We start from the raw sequence: 16,606 nt of genomic DNA on the forward strand, positions 1-16,606 counted from the left end.
TGGCCCACGGCTCGTCGGCACCGGTTGTAGCTGCCATCCTGGCTGCGGTCTCCAGACTGTGGCTCCATGGCTGTGAAAGCCTGTCCTTGCTGCTCAGTCATCTCCCTGCTGAGCCCAATCCAGCCTTGCTCCTACGCTGGCCACTGCTCAGCAGCACTCTGCCAGGCAGGGATCCGCTGGGCGTGCCCGCCCTGCCCCCGGTGCTTTGCATCTGTAGAGGGTTCCCCCGTGACGGAGGATTCCTCATCAGCGGATTTAAGTTTTTGCTCTGGCAGGGCAGAGCCCTGTGTCTTCGATTCTCCCTGTGCACAGGGGGTTCAAAGCTGGAGTGGGGTGTCCAACCGGCTTAGCACCATTGCCATCCATGGAGCTAGGCTGAGGTACCCCCACTGGGGTCTGATCTTTCCTCTCGGCAGTCCATTAGGGGAGTGGCACCACCAGAAAAGGTGGGTAAGTGAGAGGAGAACTAGACCCCTTGTCCTCAGCAGAGAATTACCCCAGGCTGCCGCTAAAGGGGTTCAGCGAGACCAGTGTGGTGCGGGGGATCTCCCTTGCCTGGTCTCTCCAACTGGCCAGGGAAGCAACGAATGCCTTGCGCTGCGTGGAGCTGGGTGGGTGCTGACTTGTCCCGTCTCTGTTGTGAAGGCGGAAGAAGAGCTGGTGAAAGCTCAAAAGGTGTTTGAGGAGATGAACCTCGATCTGCAGGAGGAGCTGCCTTCACTATGGAATAGGTGAGTGCCTGAGGACAGCCGCCAGAGGCCATCCTCCCCTTAGGGAGGTCGTTACTGTGATTAGCTCCCCATCGGTGTGAAGGAGGGCCTGGGTTGAGGGTAACCCTCTGCCCTGGATTTCTGGGTGTGACCCAGCTAATGGGGCCTCTTCTAGCATTCACAGAAACCACCCCCATCCTGTTTCCAAGACCCTGCCGTCCCCAGATCTTCCAGGAACACAGTAGCCACCCAGTGTGTGTTGTTTTTAGGGACTGTCCATAAATTACATAGCACATTAGGGCATGGCGGGGGGTCATTAATTTTGCATGTTTCAGTGGGGCAAAGTGGTACAATGGGTAGTAGGGGTCTTGAAAATCTGCCTAGGGAGAGCTTCAATATGCTGGCGACATAGTGGGGAAGGGGATTTAGGGCTCTTCTACACTGCAAAGAAAAATCCACGGCAGTTAGTTTCAGACTCCAGGTTAATTGACTCGAGTGTGCGGGGCTTGGGCTACGGGGCTAAAACCAGCAGAGTGGACGTTCCCACTCAGGCTGGCGCCTGAGCTGCGAGACCGTCACCCTTCACTGGATTTCTCAGCCTGGACTCTAGCCCAGCCAGGAGCATCTACGCTGCTATTTTCAGTCCCGTAGCCCGAGGCAACTGACCCCAGCTCAGCGCCGCAGGATTTTCTTTGCAGTGTGCCCTTAGGCACTGAGCCCCCAGGCGTGGCTCTGGCTGGCAAGTCCTTTCCCTGGCGTCTGAGTCCCAGACTCTCCAACCCTGCTGCACAGCAGGGACCCAGCTGGCCGCCCCATGGTGCTCGGCTCCAAAGGGCAGGCTGGACACAGGGAAACAGGCAGGCAGTGAAGGGAGACCAGTGGATTGTACGTTTGCTGTACAGGGATTGCAGCCACAGAGACGAGGGGAGCTCAGAGAAATCCTGGTGGAGGCCAGGGGATGAATGAGGAAGGAGAGCTGATGTTTGGGGAGGGGAGTGTCAGGGTCAAGTGCAGGCAAAGTCCTCTCAGAAGTGCCCCAATTTCTGATTTTTAAAATGGAGTCCTCTGGGGCAAGGCTGGTGCGGGCAGAGGGAGGACAGGAGGAGGGGAGAGCAGGCATCAGCGGGATGAAAGCAAAATCCTGATGGGCCTTATAGTCTGTCTCTAGCGTTCTGGCTGTGTAGCTTATTCCTAAGGCTTCCCCGGCTGTGATAGGTGAGCACAGCTATCTCCTCTGCACCATCCCACTCTACTTCCTCTCTCCGCTGGTCACTAGCGGAGATGAAACATTTCCGTCAACATCTCTCCCCTGAGAAGGATAGATCTGCTGCACCGACCCACCCTGTATGAGGGGTGACAATGCCATTTGAGCCACGCACCCACACTGAACACCTGATCGTGGGGGCGTTGGGTCATTCTTTGCCACCTGCTAACCTCACTGCCCAGCAGTCCAGGCTGTGTATGCATGCGTGCCCCTCCACCTGGGTGGTGACAAGCTGCTCCAGTTAATTGTCCTCTGTTCCGAATTGCTGGGAGAGCATCATCTGGCTGAGCTCCTGTTTCTCAGGGCTCAGCCCCCCTCTACAGCTCTAGCTGTCTCTGCCCTGTCAGCAGAGAGACGCGCCCCACGTGTAAGTGACGGTGGGTCGCGCCCCTTCTTCAGAGCAGAAAACCCAGCCGGCAGGGCAGCACTTCTCTTGGGTTGACTCAAGTCACTAGATTTGGGAGTCACCCAGTGAATGTGTCTGGGACCAGGCCCCTAAAGCCTGCCCTAATTCTGGGGCTTCCCTGCTCAACCCTCTTGCTTTCCCCCAGAGGTTACTGTGGCATCTTTTTCCAGAAGGGAGGATGGGGGGGTGTTGGTCCATGACCAGTGCCACTCTGGAGGATGGCGTGGGGTGGGTCCGCCACAAAAAGTCTTCTCCCTTTCTGCTAGAACCAACCATCTCCTACAGGCCCCACTGGCCTGGTTTATTCCGTAACTAGTGTCTCCCACATGGCAGCAAAGCAAAACAGTCGCTCCAGCCCACAGGACTGTCTGGGGACTTCCTGACCTACACTGCTGTTAGGACGGTGAGAAAGAGCAGCTTAACTGTGAAATGCATTGTGTGTGTGTGTGTGTGTGTGTGTGTGTGTGTAGGGGGGAGGGGTTAGCAAAGGAAATCAAGTCCACCGATCTTGGAAGAGCCACATGTATCCACTAACTCTTGCTCTGTTTTCATTTGGCAGTCGTGTTGGTTTCTATGTCAACACATTCCAGAGTATAGCTGGCCTAGAAGAGAACTTCCATAAAGAAATGAGCAAGGTAAGGTTGCTGGCCCTTTTATTCATTTGCCGTGCTATTATCATTAACAGACGCTTGTGCAGTGCAGCAAATGCACCCAGGGCTGTACAAGAAGCCAGTGTTTGTCCTGATGGCTTTACAGTTGTAACATCCCTATTTAAATAGTCATCCGGTTGCTGCAGGGAATCTTACAGGTTTCAGCTGGGAGTATTGTTGATTGGGGCATATTCCCCCTAAAATCAGTGGATCCCACCTGGAGTCAAAGAAGCAATGAATGAAGCCAGTCTGATTCAGCACCTTCAAACTTTTGGTAAAGAGTTTCACTTACTAAAATGAATAAACTGGTAGCAAAGGTGCCATCTAGTAAACCTTCAATGCCCTAAGGAGTATCTCAAGGAGCAGATGGCTTAGTTGCTCCATGCTTGTTCTGTAGCTGCCCTAGCCAGGCCCTCAAGAGGTCTGAGGGGTAGTCAGTGGCAAGGCCAACACAATGACTTTCATCCAGAATTTTTGTTTTCATTTAACTTAAACAGATTTGAAATAACTCCCGGAGTCCTCCAGGCTTGTGCGTTGCCCACATGATTTATACATTCCCTATACATCCTGCTAATCTTTTATGAGGAGACGGGGAGCCCAAGTGAAAACAGATACTTTTGTTCTCCATCTGTAGTCCGGGCAACAATACAGCAGCTAAGCAACAAGCAACATTATGGTTGTTAAATTCCCAGAGGTAACTACTCACAGTGAGGAAATGGCTGGCATGATTTAAACATTAGCATCAAGTTCTGCTGATACTTCACAGGGACACTTTCAAAATATGCCAGTGTTCTACAGTAATGCTACAAACCACTAGCCCCACTCTGCCCCAAGCTCTGCTCCGGCCCCGGCCATGGCCCCACTTCCTGGCCCCATGCCCGGCCATGGCACCCACCATGGCACGGCCGCAGCTCCACTCCCTGCCTCCCTCCAGCCTTGGCCTCTGGCCAGGGCTTCATTCCTGGTGCCAGCCCACCCCTAGCTGCACCCCCAGTCTTGGCTCCCTTACCCCTGTCTGCATCCCTGCCCCTGGAGCCATGTCCCCACTCCCAGCCTTGGCTCCTGAGGGGTGAGGGGGGGCGGACCGCAGTAAAGGGGGGAGGACCACTAGTTTAGAGAGAATCTTCCTCCTGTGTCATGTTTTACAGGTCTCTTCCCCAGTTTTTTGTTGTTTGGGGACACATGCAGGAAACCAGGACCTTTTGTTCCTTAAGTCATCTGCTGCTTATTAGAGCTGTAGGATCAAATTAATTGCTGGCATGGAGGATGCAATACCATTGGCACTGATGGAGTGGGATCTTAGTGCAAATGGTGACTTTGGCCTGTAATTTTGTTTGTGACTCAGCCATTTAATAGTAGTAACCTCTGGTGTCGACACAGATGAGGTTCAAGGCTTATGCAGAGGTCCCTGGTAATATCGGGGAGGTTGGAGAAAGGCAGGAAATAGAGAAGACCTGAGCAGGGTAGTTGGTAAATCAGACACACAAGCTCCTTAGGGGGTGCTGGTGGCACTTCATGGTTTGGAACTTTAAAGAATGCGTGGATTACTTTAGTGCTTCCGGATTATGTTTCTGTTAAAAGGGGGTGGCCAAGGAGGGGCTGGAACGAAGGTGGGCCCAGTTTCACCAGCAGCGTGCCTTCTTCTGGGGCATCATGGTCCTGATGCAGGTCTCTGCCTTGGCTAGCCAGCCTGTTCCCCACCTGCTTCTTAGGGTTCTCTTCTTTTTACAGTTGAACCAAAACCTCAACGATGTCCTGATGAACTTAGACAAGCAGTACTCGAGCAACGCCTTCCCCATTAAAGCACAGCCAAGGTGAGTCACCATTGGAGCGATGCGCTTTCCCCTGCAGATGTCGAAGGAACAGGTGGGAGGCCTCTGTGGAAATGTCTCTTACAGGGGAGAGTGAATTGATTTTTATCTGCATTCTATTGATTTCAGTTCTCCTTCCTCATCCTATGTGGCGGTCACCTAGTGGCTCTCAATAGATCACTCCACGCCCAAGATGCAGAACTGACCCACCCAGTGCTTCTCATTGCGGGTCAGGCTGCACAGAGGGACAGTTCCACTTCCAGATCATGGGCTTCACCCTCAGACATACATCTAAGACCAAAACTCCTCTGAGTCACGGAGACAAGAGTAACATGTCCCATCTCCCCCTATCCACTGCCCCCTCTCCATCCCACCTCTGGTCACCAAACCCAAATCTCTAGTTGGCAAACTCTTGTGTGCAGTTACCCATTTTGTGCATGCAAATGGCAGTTTTGCCCGGGCAAATCTCGTGGGTACCGTTCGAGCCTCACAGGAGTTTGGCCTTTGTGTTTAGGGAACATCAGACCTCTAATATGCCCCAGGAGTCTCTGCAAAGTGCTAGCGTCCACAGGATCCTTTTTTTGTCCAAGCAGAATCTGGTCCTCGTTGATTAACTGCAAATCTGTTGGTTAACTGAAAAATCTCAAGCCTTTCCAGTTAAGGTGGTGGGAAGGTCGGGCTGTGGCTGAGGCTGTATCTGGCTCCCATCCAAATGCGTGAGTGATGAAGCAATGTGGGCCTCTGGCTTCCAGCTGCTGCTCATCCCACATGCTGGGTGAGCAGTAATGCAACATAAATGCCAAATCCGCATATGGGGGAGTTATCATGATATCAGTGGTAACTTCAGCCTATGCGCCTTGCTCCTGGACAGCTGTTGAAAGGTTAGAGCAGCTGTGGGGACCCCTGTGGACTCCTATTCCTTCCCCTCCCAATTTAACCCTTTGTTGCAAACACAAAACCCAGTACCAGTGGGTTTGTACAATTCATCAACTTTAAAGGTGAAGGTGTTATCCTAAGTAGGAGGCCAAATTTTACCTGTGTTGATACAAACTTCCATGAAACTTAAGACCAGTAGAAATGTTTCCGGTGGAGATGGTGGTTTCCATCTCCCCATCTAGCAGACATCCCCCTGAAGACTTCGCAACCCAGACTGCAACATTGTGCATGGGGACCTGAAAGAGAAACAGACTCTTCTATCCTCTACCAAAAGATGTTATGAACCCAATAGGGCACTCCTGTGTTAAACATTTCCTACTCCGTGGTAGATGGGTCCTGTGCTATGTAGCAGACCTTCTTTTCTACCCCCTCCCTTCCAGAAGAGTGTCTGTCCATTGTTCCACAGCAAGCACAACGAGATCTGTGATGTAGCCAGCACAGAAGTTTGGGGTCTGCTCTTGGCCATAGAGTCCAGTGACCTTGCAAAACCCTAGCCCATCCCCATACCTTGAGGATGGGTTTCTGGTGTGCTGGATCTTTCTCAGCTGGGAGCAGGTGAGATCCTTACAGTTCTAAAGACACCAGGGATGAAATCCTGGCCACCTTCAAGTCCCATGGGAGTTTTGCTATTGACTTCAATGCAGCTGCTGTTCCACCTCAGCAGTACAGGGTTCTTCTTCCCTGGTCCCTTTCCTAATGCAGCCAGCTCCATCCTGCCAGTCCACTGGGATGGGGTCATACGGGGCAGATCTCCTCTCATGAGCGATGGGGCTCTGATTCCCTCCAGATGGCATCCAGTCCTGGTTAATCAAAATGATTGGGACACACTCCTGAAGTCTGCTCAGATGGAAGGCACAAACCACAAGAGAGGGATGAGGAAGCAGCTGATGCTTTAACTTTGGCCCAGTGGAATGCAGTAACGACAACTCAACATATGTTTTGTTTATTTTTATGAATACTTGTGACTCATGGCCAGCAGCGAGGCCTCCCCAACAAAAGCTTCCAAGAAAATCAAATTTTCCATTGGTACAATTCTGGCCCAGGCAAGCCTCCAGCTTCATCTGTAGGATGTGAGGCAGCCCAGCTCCCTCTGCTGTAGCCCAGAGCACCGTGGCTGGCTGGAAGAGCTCATGCCCTTAGGAGGGAAAATAAACATGGAAAACCCTGAACGTGTAGAAACTCATGGGCTTGGCTCCATCTTTTCCCTCCATGCCCAGTTGCCCCACTGAACCACTCCACACATGCTCTGAGCCAGAGCGATGGAGATCTTTGCAAACAGAAAAGCATTCTCCTTCTCTCTCCTGATGCATTGCTTTTGGGCTCTACCGAGGGTCCAGACCCATCCTGTAACAGAGCTGTTCCACACAGGTACCCAGGGATGGGGTTGGATGGCGTCAAACTTTTGTCGGGACAATAAATTTTTGCAGATGGCAGGAAACACAATTGGGAATTTCCATCTCTCCAAGTAGTTCCTCAGCATCTTGCTGGGGAATCTTGTCCGGTGGGGTTGGGGAAATGCCCCTTTCCTTTCTCATTGCAGATCATGGCCTGCAATAAGAGCAGATGATTCCCCTCATTTGTATACACAAAGACAGGGGCTGGAGATGGAGAGAGTGAAAGGAAATGGATCTAGATGGGTGGAGAGATGGGACAGGTCCCCTGTTATGTCAGCATGCTGTCTTTGTGAGGAATTCTGCTTGGTGTGACTCCCGTGTGCTTTGAGTGTGTAAATGGAAGGGAGCAGTGTAAGCTGGTGTCAGTGCAGGTGAGGAGAATGGGGAACTGGGAGTCAGGATCCCTGGCTTCTAACCCCAGGTCTTCCGCTGGCTCACTGTGGGACTGTAACTTCCCAACCTCCATTTGCCCACTTGTGAAATGAGACTATTTATGGATCCCTGCCTGTCTGGCTTTCTACACATCTGCCTCTTTCTGCAGATCTGCCCCACAGTCCCCAGGGGAAATTCACATCTCTTAACGCTGCCAGTGCTCATGCAAGTCCCTGTCATGCACAGGAAGTCCTGTCCTGTGCTCTGCCACCTAGCACATAGATCAAACCCAGATGCTAGGAGAAGAAAGGGCTTGAATACAATCATCCTGTGGTACCAGGTTCATTGGTGCATGGCACCTTAACGTTTGCTCCCCCATGGCTGTGCTATCCGGTAATGGAAATCATTGTGTGCCATCCCCACCAGAAAGAAAACTAAACTGTTCTCCAGGCTGAAGAAGAAGATGAGCAGGTATCGGTATGGAGAGCAGCATTATGAGACGTGTCTGAGTGGAATAGAAGGCCATGTTCTAACAGCCTGGGGGGTGTTAACTTGGGGACTGGAACGGAGTTCCTTGCATGACTCAGTGTGTTTCTGGCCCCGTGGAATCATTGGAGATTTCTGCATGTCTGACTAATCCTAATAATTTCTTATTCCTGGTTTGAATCCCTGCTCCCTTTCTGGTTGTTGGTCTTCGTTGGAGGGTGCTAGGAGATATTGGCGGCCTGTGACACACAGGAGGTCAGATTGGATGATCTGGAGGTCCGTTCTGGCCTGAAACTCAGACTCCATAGCTGTTCGAGCTGTCAGGCTTTGTCTGGGTTCAGAGCTGCTCTGGTTTAACTAAAAGTGTGATTTGTTTTAAAAGCTGATTTAAACTGGCGCAACTTTGATGGTTAAAAAGGCCTCCTTTCCCCGAGATGGAGCTTTCCTTTTGAATGTGTTCTGATTTATTGCCCGCGTAAGGGGAAATAAGTTGCTACGACCCTTCTCCTGGCTGAACCTGGATTCCCCATGCTTTGCCCCTTGTGACACCAGTAACATGGATCAGTGCAATGTGGCTACAAAATGCTACCACATTGCGCAGGTGCAAATCACAGCACCAGGTAGAAGCAGCGGGGAGTCAAGCCTCTTGCCTTTTAAAAAGCACATGGTTGTAACTTCTGTTTCAATACACAGAGTAGTCTGACCACCTAGTGGTTGTAGCTGATGGCTACATGCATGTTGTAACTAAAGTGGAAACACGTAGGAAATTGGGTGCCTATGTAAAGGGAGACTTAAGAGCGGGACTGAATGCACAAGGCGGAGAAAAGAATAGCTGCATAATTGTGTAGAAGCATTTCCTAGCTTGGGGGTTCCTTAGACTCTGTGCTGACACTTTCTACCAAGACTAGTCAGAAAAAATAATTTTAATCCCAGCTGGCTCCTAGAATGCAGTGCCGTGGAATAGTTAAAACAACCACACTGGGGTTGGAAAAGGTTTCAGAATTAGCTCTTGGCATTTTCCTTCCCGGAGCAGCAAAAAGCTTCAACTGGCGGTAAATGGCCGTGACTTACCAAGGGCTTTGGTCCGGGGCCTGCTAAACCCAAGGCAGGTGGCGTGGAAGGAAATGGGATGGGCCTAAAGGAGAAAGGGGCAGCTAGATGTGTGGAGCCTTTCACCTATGGGGCACCAGTTCACATCCCTGGTAGGGACTGAAATTAACTGCCCCCTGAAGACTGCGAATGAGTTGGTGGGTTGCATCAGTTCCTGACGGGCCAGGTGCCCGTACCACGGTTGGTGGAAATGTCATCAGAGATGCCAGTGAGTGAACGGGACTGGAATCTGAAGACCCTCCAGGCACACGGGTGTGGAAGTTGGCACACAGCTGGCTGGGTGGTGTCTATTCTGTAGCTAGGGCATTAGCCGGGCCCTTTGAGATGTATCCGTTTCAGACTAATGACCCACTTCAAGAGTCACGGAGCCCTGAGATATGGCATCTTTACTCCAATCCATATCAGGATCTTGTTCTCCGCACCTCAAGGGGAGGAGTCTGGGGCTCAGATTCATCGTTTGCTTAATTTTATACTAAGACTGAGACTGTCAGGGCCAAACTCCCATAATGTTATCCTGGGACTGAGTATGTCCCTAAGGCCAGGGCTTAATTTGTGCCAAAGCTTTCTAAGGCTGAGCCCCGGCACCTCCGGGCCTGGCAGTTGAGAGCCCTGGCACTGCTGGGCTGATTAAGCATTGCCTAAAGCTCATACAAATGAGAGCAGAGGGGAGAAGGAGGGCGGTGCTACCCCTGAGCCCCATCTGCACACAGAGCTGTTCTCTTCCTTTAAGTTTTTCCTTCCTTTTTGGAAAATCCAGGACCAGATGCCAATGGCGCGAGGCCACCTGGCCCATAATTTAGAATTTCATGGAAGCTGAGCAGGATTGAAGCGGCCCCATATGGCTGCCTGACTGGGGGTTTATTGTTCCCCTGGGTACTCCCCTGCTGGCGGGATTCTCCCTGGCTTTGCTGTCCACATCTGGTGGACTGGAGGAAGCCCTGGGTGTTTGGGCCCCCTAGAACAAGGAGCTTCTCTACATATCCCAGAGTGGAACCTGGATAGATGTTTTCCTTCTAGCAATAAAGCTTTTTATAATCAAACCAAAGAATGCATCATTTCCCCCCAGTGGTAGGGAATAGGGGTGTGCAATCAATCCCCAACTCTTCTCACAGCTGAATTATATGCCCCCTCCCCCCAACATCTCTTGGAACACTCCTCTGTAATTACCATATTTCTGGCACAGACAGTCCCAGGCAGAGCCCTGCAGCGGGACTGGGGTCCCGCAGGACCCGCTGCCATAACAGCGGGAGTGGGTAAAATGTGCTTTGTTGTGAGCAGGATTGGTTGGGTAATCAAAACCAGAGTGTGGCAATTTGAAGGAAAACACTAAATCACAAAATGGTTTAAGTGAGATTTGTTTTATTCTTTTAGTGGTAAATGTTGTTCCTGAATTCCATTTATAAATGTGTAAACCAACCTTTTTTTTTTTTTTGTGGCCTGGGGGAATCTGTCTCTTGCAGGATTTATGGGATCTAAGGTTTTTGGGGGAGTGGGATAAAAATGCAAGAAACAATGCATCGGCGGGCGGGAACAGGTATTACAGAGCAGGACGGGAGCAGGATTAAACAGTCCCATGCAAGGCTCTGGTCCCAGGCAAGCCCATCCCATCCTTTCCTTCCTACGTGTGCTACTCCGAAATCACCAGAAGGGGGCACTGTTGGAGGGAGTCGGCTTGGGAAGCAAGAGGCTGGGGACCAGGCTCGAAACCTGGGTCTCATCTGGCTATGCCCTGCACTCTCACTGAGTCGCTGAGTCAGCCTGAGCAATGCGGCTTTAACCGAGTCGCTCTGAAGCTGGTGGGGAGCTTGGGAGCCTAGTGAGGCCAGCCCCTTCCTCTGTGCCCTAGAAATGAGAAATCACAGGATGGGAGGAGGTGGTGTACTTGATACTGACAGGTGACTGACTAGCTTGCTGCACACTGCTTATATTGAGGTTGCTGTGACTCTGATTTACAGAAGAAGTTCTCAGCCTCTTCCCTCCTAGCACCTCCCCACTTAGTCACTCCTCAGCTGTGTCCCACAATCCTTCGCACCGGCCACACTGCAGTAGTTTAAGGGACATCTGAGGAGGACCCAGTAGGCAAATCCATTCAAGTTGAAGAGCAGGAGGGTTGGATGCATGCTTGTGACCCATTCCTGGTTTCCTCCCAACAAGCACCCGCTTCTTCTCCAGGTCCATATCACGCACAGGGTGAGAGCTGTCGACATAGAAAGCTGTTGGGTTTTTTTGCATCTTGTTGTCATGCTGCTGATGTGAACGTCATTAGAAACCTGTAATCCGCATGAGAGCGTGGAGTGACTGCTTCTTGGGTGGCGTCTCTGTGAGGTTGGGGAACGAGGTGGGATCGGGGGCTCAAAGGCTGATGCTTGCTTTGAATGGAGAGAAATATTTAAATGCCTCTTGGTTCTTGCTCCACCCTGTCGCAAGACTTTGTATGTAAGCATGAGACCATAGTGCATCCTCCGAGGGTGTGAGCATCTACTTGCCACTGTTGGCCAATGACTACCACCAGAACATGGGTACCGTAGTGCATTTCTGTTTCAAGTGGACATACAGGGAGTGCATTGTTGCCTGATGGGATGGGGACTGAGGTTCTGAGTCCCATCTGGTTTTAGACTGGGTCTAATCCAGGTTTTAGAGTGTACTGTGTTATGGACCAGGTGGCTGTCCTCAGTGTTTCATGCCACAGTGGAGCGACCATGCCTTTTCCCTACAAGACATGTGTCTGCTGGCTTTAGTTATGTAACAGAAGAGCTGCCTCTTAAACACCATTGCATTTTCTCTTTTTCTTTATAGGTGGGGCTGGTAGTACTGTCCCTTACTAAGGTTGCCCGACACTTCCCATTATAAGACCCTGTTTTCAGTTGCTTATAACATTGCCATACTTTAACTGTTTGGGTTGAAATCTTCCACGCCAAGTGTCTGCCTCAAGCTGAATTGATTTTGATAATTTCAGCCGAAAAGGGTTCAGCTATTTCTGAGAACGAGGCTAGGAGGAAATGTGTTTGGCCCATGCAGGGGGAGTAGATTGGGACAAGGCGCCTGAGAGGAAGGGAAAGCTGGAATTGGAAGATGGTGGGGTGGGGGAGGGAAACTGGGAGTCGGAGGGGAGACTGGGACTGAGAGCCAGGGTGGAGATGGTGGGGGTGGGGAGCTGGGAGCCAGTGGGTGGGGGCCGAGACTGAGATTGGACAAGGAGCCTGGGGGAGACTGAGCCTGGAGCCAATGGGGATAGGGACTAGAGGTTGAGGCGGGGGAAGTGACAGGTAGGATGAGAAGTCAGGAAGGGGAAACTGTGACTGGATGGGCAAGGAGCCTGGGACAAGGAGCTAAGGGGGGGGACTGGGAAAGGCAAAAAGGACTAGGATTGGAATCGGGGGGGGCGGAATAACTGGGACTGGGAGTTATGGTGGGACACTGGAACAGGGACTGTGAGTCTGTAGGGCGAGGCTGGGACTGGCAAGGCAAGAAGACTGGGACAAGCCTGAGCAGCCTGAGGAGGGGCAAGCGGGACTGGCTAGGTATGGAGAATGGGACTGGGAGCCGGGTGGGGAACAGACAATACCAGGATAGGGACAGATGGGACGTGACAGGGTAGAAAGGGTCAAGCTTGGGGAATTGGGCAGCTGAGTGTTGGTCCTGCTTTGAGCAGAACCAGTGTTGGCCCTGCTTTGAGCAGGGGGTTGGACTAGATGACCTCCTGAAGTCTCTTCCAACCCTGATCTTCTACAATTCTGTGAGTCTTTGTCCGCTAGAACACACTGCCCTTGAGAGCCTGGGATGGAGCGCAAGACTCCTGACCTCTCAGCAGACCTGACCTCTTCTGCTGTCAGCAAGTATCTGTGAAACCTTCTGGCAAAGGTCTCGTCCCCCTCTTGTGCTGGTCCCCACAGAGGATGACCACCTGCTACTGCTGTCCGTTTCTTTGTTAGCTCAAGTGGCAGAGGCTTATGTGGGTGTCCGCATAATGCCACAGGACAGAATTTGTTTTTTTTTCAGTGTGTGTTTTTAAAAAGCTAGGAGATGATGCTCAAAAAAAACTGTTGAAAGGGCGCGATTGAGGTTGCAAACTCAAACGCTCAAAAGTTGGGAAATGTCAGAACTAAGGTTTCCTATATATATATATATATATATATATATATATATATATATATATAAAGACTGTGTCTCTTCCGTAAGTGCACCCATGCGCATGCAAGGCAGTGACATAGGTTAATATATCGTGATCTGCATGAGTTCCTACTGCACGATACATTGGATTGAGGGTGACTCGGCAAGAAGCTGTTCAGAAGCTTATACGCGCTGCCTGATACTGGACGTAGGGTCCCTGATTGCAGGTGTGGGCACTGAAGTCGGAGAACTGAGACCAAGAGGGCTGGCTGGACCAGTCTGTCTGATCAGAATAACTCATTCTGCGGCTTGTTCTGACTCTCCTTTGCTTTCTCTCCTGCAGCGACAGTACTGTGAAAGCAAACAAAAGCCCTTCACCTCCACCCGACGGGTCCCCCATCACCAGCCCCGAGATCAAGACCCTCAACCATGAGCTGGAACCGTCCTCATTGGAAACACCCGGGGCTGGCATCCCTAAGTCACCGTCTCAGGTAGTGTCCTCGCGATGTTAACCTAGCCCCAGCAATGACATCACTGTTGCCAAAGGCTCAGTGGGCCACACAAGTCAGGTCTCTGGCTGCTATTGAGCATATGAGATGGTGTCTGCTCTCCATCTTGTGGAATGGCCTGGATCCCTGTGTGGCAGGTGCTGCCTGTCTGATAAGATCAGTTGCTCCCTGTCCATTGCTCTGTTGCCGGGAGAATGCTAATCAAGCCCTGAAATTCCTTTTGAATGCTGTTAACATGTGTACTCCATAGGAAACGAAATAATACCCCTCTACCAGGGTGGTGTCTGACCATTCAGAGAGGGTAAAGGTCAGAGTTGAGCTATGAAGTTTGTTCTCTACCCTGCACCTAATTAACCTGTGGAACTCATTGCCACAGGATATCATTGAAGCCAATAGTTGAGCACTATCCAAAAAAGGATCAGACACTGACATGGGTAAGGAGAACATCCACAATTACATCAAACAGGGTGAATAAGGGCAATAAATCCTCGTGCTTCAAGGAGTAGGCCAACTGCTGACTACTGGAGGCCAGGAAGAGGCTTGTCCCTTGTGGGGAATCTAATACTTTCCACTGCAGCGTTTGATGCTGGCCACTGTTGGGAGACAACGTGCTGGACAGGCTGAGCCACTGATCCATTTTGGCAATGCTGATCTCCAAATACTCTGAAAAGCAGGGCTTAGTCTGCACCTTGTGGTCGCTGCACCATAATTGCTGCACACATTTAATTTAAGCTAATTTTTTTTGCTCATTGGTCTTTTTCCTCACATGTGAAACCCCAAGTGGTATTTTTTAAAATATGGTGTCGGTTGCCACTTGCAATATCACCATAGCTGGATTCTCAGCTGACGGGCTTCATAATTTTTATTCTCTGCTTTAAAGAAAATTAAATCTGTTGCAGCTCTCTACCATCCCCACATAAGAGGGAGTGAAAGGAGTGGGTGGATGGGAAATGCAGAATAAACTTAGCTGGCCAAATTCAGGTGTGGCATAAGTCTATGGACTTCAGTAGGTGACTTCAGTAGATTATCTTTCCAATGGAAGAATCCTGGTTCTCAGTGGTTCTGGCCTAATAGCATCCTAACCGGAGGAAAAAATCACTCTTCAGCCGAGATGGCTACAGACCAAAGCTTTCCTGAAGTCCAGGTGAGGTGGAGTCATGCATCTGGGTCAGGGTGGGGAGATGTTCACAGCCTCATGAAAGTCCTTTCATGGTCGGTCTTAGCCCTTTGAGGTACGTAGGTACCTGGCAGCGTTTTCTAAAGCCCTGTTAGAAAAAACTCATCTTTTCCCTCCAACCTTCCTCAACGGCTGTTGGTCTTGGTTCTGTTTTCTCTTCCATTGCAGGGACCTGTCTGCTCTTCCTCCTGGGCCATCACCTTGCATCTCCTTGTGCAATTGTTGGCCAGCGATATAACCCCAGACCCTGAAAATCCTCCCTGTGCTGCAGGGAGGGAATGTGCCGTGTCTTGTCCGTTGAGTTTTTAGGCTAGAACAGAGTGTTACTTGGTGGCATTCACCTTGCAGGAGAGGTGGAGAGCGTAGCTGGAGCAATAACAGAATGGGGGAAAAAAAAACTTTAAACCAAACCAGCCCTCTGACAGCAGCTAACTCCAGGGCTGTGGGTGGTGAATGTTTAATTCCCTGGAGCAGCAATGGTGTGCATGTAAAGGGGAAGGACATCACATCGCCTACTCAATCTCTAGCCATCAACATCCAGAGAGAGGACCAGGCTTGCCGCTCCACAGCCATTGGATTGCAGTGTCCATTTAAATGAGTGGCTCAGTGCCTGTTGGCGCGTTGGAGGGGTAAGGCCATGGGATCTCTGCCGACAGCTTCAAGGAGAAGATGAGGTCTGGCTGGGCTTGGGGGCAGCATGGCGCCAAGAGGGCACAAGCCTTGCCCGTTGTCTTGGTGATACGCTCACCTTGCCCAGTGATGGCAGCACGAGTGATCTGGGAGGCTCTTGGGGAAGGGCTAGTTCACTCCCCAGCACCGTGGCAGGATGGAATTCCTCCAGCCTGAGTAACAGACTGTCCCCGTCCCTCCCTCAACACCTTTCCCCACATGCTACTCAACCTTCTGCTCAGACTGAACTCCCATCGCTCCGACCGAGTTACAGGCCTGGGTCTGAACTTCCGCCTGGCTCTCGTCGACTGTCCCAGAACTCTGGATCGGAAACCGGAGCAGGGGCTGCGTGTGGGATGTGGGAATGAACATGGAGCCAAATGTTCGGGCTCCCTCCCGTTCTGCGAAGTACTTCAGAATAACCCACCTCCCTTCTCCCTGCAGCGCCCCCTGCTCCCTATTCAGCTCTGCCCTGGCCAGCTAGGGAGCATCGTCCCCTCCCACCCTCCTCCTGCAATGGAGCCTTGTCTGCCTCCATCATCTCTGAAGTGTGTCTGCAGTTTGGAGAGGTCCTGAGTTGCTGAGTGGAGAGCAGGTGTGGCCCTCTCTCTGCAGGGCTCTCTCAGCCCATCCTCTGCCTCGTTCCTCTGAGACAAGCTTTCCCCTCCCTCCTCTTCCCTTTAAATAGCACGTTGTCCTCGATCTTGCAATGCCCTGGGTGCTCCCCTGGCAGGCTGGCTGACTGCAGCAGCAGGGGGATGGATTGGTCGCTGTTAAGCAAGCAGAATACAGTCGAACCCCATTTAACCGAGCCTCTAGTACCTGGCTCTCGGTATTAACCGAACCCACAGCCGCCCGGAGCTGGCAGCGGGAACCCCAGCTGACGTGGGGCTGACAACAGGTGCCTTGCTGCCCATTCTCCGGTTTTTCCAGCTTTTTGGTTATCTGATCTGGCCCCAGTTCCAACTGGATCAGGTAATCGGGGTTCTGCTGTACAGTGTA

General features: G+C 51.4%; 1 protein-coding gene across 1 annotated transcript in view; it reads left to right on the forward strand.

The window, feature by feature from the left end:
* BIN1 (bridging integrator 1) overlaps window positions 1-16,606 on the forward strand; it is a 148,547-nt gene that overhangs the window by 99,827 nt on the left and 32,114 nt on the right. Inside the window, exons 8-11 of the mRNA XM_077829796.1 lie at window positions 646-731; window positions 2,940-3,015; window positions 4,762-4,844; window positions 13,593-13,740. Of these exons, the coding sequence (XP_077685922.1) occupies window positions 646-731; window positions 2,940-3,015; window positions 4,762-4,844; window positions 13,593-13,740 (393 nt within the window). The remainder of the gene's footprint in view (window positions 1-645; window positions 732-2,939; window positions 3,016-4,761; window positions 4,845-13,592; window positions 13,741-16,606) is intronic.

The sequence above is a fragment of the Eretmochelys imbricata genome, chromosome 11 (genome assembly GCF_965152235.1).
Source record: "Eretmochelys imbricata isolate rEreImb1 chromosome 11, rEreImb1.hap1, whole genome shotgun sequence".
Lineage (NCBI taxonomy): Eukaryota > Metazoa > Chordata > Testudines > Cheloniidae > Eretmochelys > Eretmochelys imbricata.